The sequence below is a fragment of the Penaeus vannamei genome, chromosome 7 (assembly GCF_042767895.1).
Source record: "Penaeus vannamei isolate JL-2024 chromosome 7, ASM4276789v1, whole genome shotgun sequence".
NCBI lineage: Eukaryota > Metazoa > Arthropoda > Malacostraca > Decapoda > Penaeidae > Penaeus > Penaeus vannamei.
The window spans coordinates 14,049,183-14,056,410 of NC_091555.1; the positions used below are offsets into that span (position 1 = coordinate 14,049,183).

General features: G+C 34.5%; 1 protein-coding gene across 2 annotated transcripts in view; it reads left to right on the forward strand.

The window, feature by feature from the left end:
* LOC113826564 (dymeclin) overlaps nt 1–5,692 on the forward strand; it is a gene marked incomplete in the record, with an annotated part of 24,263 nt that extends 18,571 nt beyond the window's left edge. For both annotated transcript variants that reach the window (XM_070123548.1, XM_070123549.1), the window contains 3 exon segments: nt 697–891; nt 1,289–1,537; nt 2,776–5,692. In XM_070123548.1, coding sequence (XP_069979649.1) covers nt 697–891; nt 1,289–1,537; nt 2,776–2,976 — 645 coding nt within the window.
* Nucleotides 5,693–7,228: the final 1,536 nt, after the last annotated feature.

Sequence of the window (7,228 nt, forward strand, 5' to 3'; positions counted from 1 at the left end):
ATTGGGTACTGAATTCAACCAGTCTAATTTTCGTTGTGTTTTTCATAATTTTTTGGTACACTATTAAACAGTCTTAGCCAATTAATTAGGAAACTTTGATTACACATTTATCTTAATTAGGAATTTTGAGCAGCTATCCCAGAATGAAAACATGTTCTTCTTGGTCATGGGGAGTGTCTTATCTTGATTCCTTGGCTGTCCCTTTTTATGATATTTTGAAATATTTTCTTCTATTTATTCACATGCTTGAAGTTATACATTTCTCTTACTTAAAATAATCTATTTAGGTATGTACTTAAAAATTAATATCCATTCCCTTTCTAGCTGTATGTATGTAAATATATAAAAATTATCAGACTTCTGTAAAGTTGGATTTATACTCTTCTGTTGCTGAAGGACATTTTTTCATGAGTATAACTCTGCCTAGTAATCATTTACTCCTAAAATGATAAATGAAAACATATGCTACTCTAATTTAAAGTTTATTCTTTTAAACTTTTGTTGAAATTGAATAAGAATAATTGAATAATTTAATTGAATAAAGTTTTGTAACATCCATTCAGGATACATATGTTATATTATGGACCTGAAGGAAATGAGCTGGTGTAAAAGTATATTATTTTTTGGTTACATAAGTAGAAGAATTGTTGGCATCCACATGTCAGTAATAATAATCTAATATTTAAAATTTTTCAGGACAAGTATCTACATACAAATTGCCTAGCTGCCCTCGCTAATATGTCAAGCCAGTTTCGGTCTCTCCACCCTTATGTTTGCCAGCGTTTGGTCAGCCTTTTTGAAACTTTGGCCAAGAGACATGCTCGGCTTTGTGAGTCTCTCAGGCACACAGAAGATCTTCTTGATGAGGCAGACAGTGATATGCCAGATGCAGTGAGTATGAAAGCTGCAGAATGTTGCGGTTGGTAGAGAGTCTAACGTTAGAAACCACGAGTTATAAGTTTGCTCTTTAAATTTATTGCTTTCACTCACAATCTTTGTTTATTTTTTCATGTATTTTTTCTGCGTATCTGCTCTTGCACAAACTTTACTTACAAATGGAAAAGAATTCTCAGTAAGGGTGGTGAAATAGAATTAGTTTCTAGTGCTTATTAGTTCAAGCAGTAAATTGCAGATGAGATGATTATTCTCTATTGAGATACATATAAGCCACCTTGAAAATGAGCCTGGAATAGAACTCTATGCAAAAAGAATGTTTTAATGAAACATTTGAGATACACCCCGTATGTAATATATCAAGTGGCAATAACACATTTTTCTGACTTTGCAGCTAAGTGATGTAAGTGTGCTGGAAGAAGTGCTGAGAATGGTGCTGGAGATCCTGAACTCGGTGCTAACTCATCAGCTCTCTCACAACCACAACCTGGTCTACACTCTCCTGTACAAACGACACCTCTTCCAGCCTTTCTCCACACACCCCAATTTCCAGGATGTGACACAGAATATTGATGTTGTATTAGCGTACCTCATGGGCCGCCTGGAGACAACCAAGCGTGATCCAGGAGTCCAGGATGTTCAGGTATATTGTGTTTGCCTGTATGATTATGCCTTTCTACTTGTCAATTATATTTATACTATATTATTATCATCATCTGCTGCTGCTGCTGCTGCTGCTGCTACTATTACTACTACTATTACTACTACTATTACTACTACTATTACTACTACTATTACTACTACTATTACTACTACTATTACTACTACTATTACTACTACTATTACTACTACTATTACTACTACTATTACTACTACTATTACTACTACTATTACTACTACTATTACTACTACTATTACTACTACTATTACTACTACTATTACTACTACTATTACTACTACTATTACTACTACTACTACTACTACTACTACTACTACTACTACTACTACTACTACTACTACTACTACTACTACTACTACTACTACTACTACTACTACTACTACTACTCCTCCTCCTCCTCCTCCTCCTCCTCCTCCTCCTCCTCCTCCTCCTCCTCCTCCTCCTCCTCCTCTTCCTCCTCTTCCTCCTCCTCCTCCTCCTCCTCCTCCTCCTCCTCCTCCTCCTCCTCCCCCTCCTCCTCCTCCTCCTCCTCCTCCTCCTTCTCCTCCTCCTCCTCCTTCTTCTTCTCCTCCTTCTCCTCTCTCTCCTCCTTCTCCTCCCTCTCCTCCTCCTTCTCCTCCTCTGCCGCCTCCTCCTCCTCCTCCTCTGCCGCCTCCTCCTCCTCCTCCTCTGCTGCCTCCTCCTCCTCCTCCTCTGCCGCCTCCTCCTCCTCCTCCTCTGCCGCCTCCTCCTCCTCCTCCTCTGCCGCCTCCTCCTCCTTCTCCTCTGCCTCCTCCTCCTCCTCTGCCGCCTCCTCCTCCTCCTCTGCCGCCTCCTCCTCCTCCTCCTCTGCCGCCTCCTCCTCCTACTCCTCCTCTGCCGCCTCCTCCTCCTCCTCCTCTGCCGCCTCCTCCTCCTCCTCCTCTGCCGCCTCCTCCTCCTCCTCCTCTGCCGCCTCCTCCTGCTCCTCCTCCTCTGCCGCCGCCGCCTCCTCCTCCTCCTTCTCCTCCTCCTCCTCCTCCTCCTCCTCCTCCTCCTCCTCCTCCTCCTCCTCCTCCTCCTCCTCCTCCTCCTCCAACTTTTACTCCAACTTTAACTCCCTTAGTTCTTTTCCTTCACCTTCTATTCCCCTCCTCTTCTTTCTTCCTTCTTCTTCTTCTTGTAAAACATACATCTGTAACTGCAGTCGCTGTCCAATTTTGCAATCTCTGTTTCCCCTTCAGGAAGTCATCCAGCAAGGTGTTCTCCACCTGCCCAAAGACCGCCTTAAGAAGTTCCCAGAGCTCAAATTCAAGTATGTCGAAGAGAGTGAGCCAGAGGAGTTTTTCATCCCTTACGTGTGGACTCTAGTATACCATGGATCAGGGATTTACTGGAGGCCTGACACTATCTCCATGTTTGATCCATCACAGCCAGATGGATAATGTCTTTTTACAAGCCCCTTTTTATTTGTTGCTACATGGCTGATGTCAGTTTGATGTACATTGTTTTATGATGTTTTGTACTCTAAAACTGTATTCCTAAATGCTTATCAGTTTGCTAGGGGAGTTAGGCAGATACTAGTGACCCATTAGTTAGATGAATTGATTTAGGCAATATATTTTTATTTATATCTTGTATGATTGGTTTATACCAGGAAATGGGTTAAAAGGAGAGGATAAAACTGAATATTAAATTGAGAGTAACTGTAGTAGATTTTAATGGTTATGATGATATACAGAAAATGTCTAGGTTAAGATGTTAGAGATATCAAAAAGTAAATATTCTTTGTGTATCTATGATTTTCATTTATATTTTAATGTATTTATTTTTTCTCTCTTTCTCTTGTCTCACTTACTCCCTATCTTTGGATGACAACTTTTACATAAAAGTAAACTATGTATGATTGAAAAGGAAATTTTATTTTAAAGTATTGATGTTCACCTTCTGACCTTTCTAACATGTGCATGTGTTGCTTTGTTCTTTTAAATAAAGAATGTCTACTTGGTGCTTGCAGGAATGCTTGTGTAAATGCAGTAAACAGTTGTGTATATATTACTTTATTCATGTATATATGTATGTATGCATACATACAAAATCTAGAATGCATAAGTGGACATATACTGTATATTAACAACCAAACACACTATATATACAGTCATGTGCACATACACAGTTTTAAAGTATCAAATTATTTTCTCTGTCCGTTTTCTATTTTCATGTTGTAAAATCAAATTATACATTATATATAAATTTCACTGCTTTTCATGGGAATATACAAACACATACAGTCAATGATATGGGTTAGGCATAAGTTTATACTCCACTTTTGTTGACACCTCTTATAAGCACATTTCTTGCACCCAATTTTTGCTTGTTATTTTTAGGTATCCTAACTTGCTTGTTCCTATTATAGTTTTTAAATACTTTGTTATATACAACTGGGTACATCTACCAATATTTGAGGCTCACTTACTGAGAGCTGATAAAAAGTTTTAAAAATTTGAATGTATGAAGGCTTTTTGCAAGTGTACACTGTGTGGTTTGTCCATATGAGCCCCCATCTGTGAGAGGGGCATAACCCATAAAAATGGCAGTTTGGAGTTACAAGTGCCAACTTGTAGACAAGATATTAAAGATTCATGTGGAAGTTTCAGCCAAGGGATAAGAGATATTCCTGATGGGTTAATTTAGGGCTAAAGTTGGGTGTTTTTGGTGTCCATGCAGTGAGACTAACTATTGAAATATATGTGAAAGCCAATGAAAATGCATTATGTTTTCATAAAGAAAAAAAAAATTACAGGAAAAAATGACTGAATCCTAGGTTTATTTTCTTATCATTTTTTCTTATTAATTTTATGTATTTCTCATTCATTTTCTTTAATAATTTCTTGTGAAAAAATTGGAATGGATTTTTTTTTGTATATAATAATTTTAATTCTTGTTAAGAAAAAAAAAGAAAAAAAAGAAAAAAAATCTAATAACATGGCATGACGGAACTAGCCTAGACCTTTATTTTGATCCATAATAGTAATACATTCAACTACTTTACTCATTGCAATAAGTTATTAACTTTGAATGCGATTTACTCAAACCTAAGATTTTGGGGTTAACCCCCTCTCGCATATGGGGCCTCACATAACAACATGCTTGTACATGTTAGCAAAGGTAAATCATGGCTAACTGATCACTTCCAATGTGCAAGCTTGCATTTTATTTCTGTGTTGTGTTTGCAAGTAATTGTATATTTTCCCTGCAATTTTTCATACAGTAGATAGATAGGTCTGAAAAGTTATTATCATTGGGGCTTCCATTAAGAGAGTTTACCCAAAAAATTAATTGGCAATTTTCAAAGCTTGAAGAAATCTGATGAAAATCAAACCAGACTCTTGACTAATGTAATTATTTCAACTTGAAATGCGTGGCTGACTCCCCAGATGTTTATTGTTAACACATCTTAGAATAAAGCAGCCTGAATCCTTTTATTTATGTGCATATTTATGATACTTAAAGTATTTAAAAGAAGATATCAGTAGTTGAATGAATGCCAAAATGAATTGCATAGCAAGAAGCTCAAATATATAGTGTGCATTTGTTGTTGTTGTTGTTATTATTTTTCTATCTGCATATCAGTATTTTGAAGTATTAAGTTTTGAAATAATTTTGAATGTTTTATGGAATACTATATTCCAGGATCTATTGCAAACAAAATGCCTTAGTTAACTGTGCTGTTTTACACTGATCCAGTTGTTTTGCATTTTAATAATGCTGAACTTAAGCCTAATGGGTATTATTGCATTATTATTAATTTTATTTGGTGATATTTACTGATACAGGTTGCTGTTTCATTGCCATAGATATATTGGTAATTAGAAATTTAAATGATGTGACATAAGTTGTCTACATTGATTATATACCCAAAGTCAGCCAAACCTAAATAAATTTTGAGAAATAACTATGAAAGGAAATCTAACATAGTTTAGCAGCTAGTGTTTAACCAATTCCACAACATCAAATACATCTTAACAAATCTACTGAAAATTCCAAACAAAGACTGATATCTCTGTCTGCATTTTACTTTAGCACCTAATTCCAGTGCCTATTTTATTTAGGATTTCATTTTTCTTATTCAGAAAAGAAACAATGATTCAGCAGTAATAACTTGTGTTTTCTTCAGTACATATCCTTTCAGTTCTGCCACTAAGAAGTTGCATAATGGTGCTAAGATTGTATTTGTTTTCATTATGTGTATATGAGAATTAACTGTATAATGTTGTATCTAAATATTTGACTAAGCACCTGCCTGAAGTTATCTCCTTTTCTCCTTCTGTGATTGTGGTTGATTTATACACAATCGAGGTTAAGTAGAAACAAGAAACAGGGGAGACCCATCAAAAATGCACAGTGCTATTATTATTATTGCTACTTTTGTTGTACTATTACTACTAGTAGTGGTGGTGGTGGTGGATATGGTGGTGGTAGCAGTAGTGGTGGTGGTATTAGTGGTAGTGTTGATAATAATAGTAGTAGTAGTAGTAGTACTAGTACTAGTAGTAGTAGTAGCACTAGTACTAGTACTAGTAGTAGTAGTACTACTACTACTACTACTAGTAGTAATAGTAGTAGTAGTGTACCAGTAGCAGTACTAGTAGTGCCACTACTAGTATTACTACTACTGCTACTAGTAGTAGTAGTAGTAGTGCAACTAGTAGCAGTATCACCACCACCACCACCACTAGTAGTAGTAGTACTGCTTCTATTATTATTATTATTATTATTATTATTATTATTATTATTATTACTATTATAGTTATTATCATCATAATACAATATGATAATAATTGTCATTATAATTACCATTGCCAATATAATTAGCCACATCCTTCTGCAGACAAATGTACATATTGTCAGAGTGATCAGGTAGCCAAGTATCCTAGGTAACTTTATGTACAGTGATTGGAGTTATAATGAAGTGGACAAACCTATTCAAATAGATTTCATGCACTGTCTCCAGTGTTTTTTAAGTGCCTAGTTACCAAGGAGTCATTTGGTTGGTTTATCTTACCTCACCTAATTACACCAAAACTTGAATTTTCTTGAAAATATACTTTATTCCAATGTTGTTGTTGTTGTTATTATTATTATTATTATTATTATTATTATTATTATTATTATTATTATTATTATTATTATTATTATTATTATTATTATTATTATTATTATTATTATTATTATTATTATTATTATTATTATTATTATTATTATTATTATTATTATTATTATTGGCACTATGATTCTTAAAACATTATTAAGAATAGTAATAGTGTAATAAAATAAATCCAAAAATCTAGCTAAGATTAGGTAGTCAATAAGTGACTCTTTGGTAACTAAACTCTTCTAGTGGCATCTGCGTAAACAAAATTATCAAATTCAAATTTCATTTGACTAGGATTCAAAGCCATCCCAGCGTCAAGAGGTTAAGTAAAAGTAAAAGAGAGAGTGTGGTTGAGCAAATTAATGTGTGTGTGTGCGTGTGTGAGAGATATATAATTATATATATACATAGCATATATATATATATATATATATATATATATATATATATATATATATATATATATATATATATATATATATATATATATATATATATATATATATATATATATATATATATATATATATATATATATATAT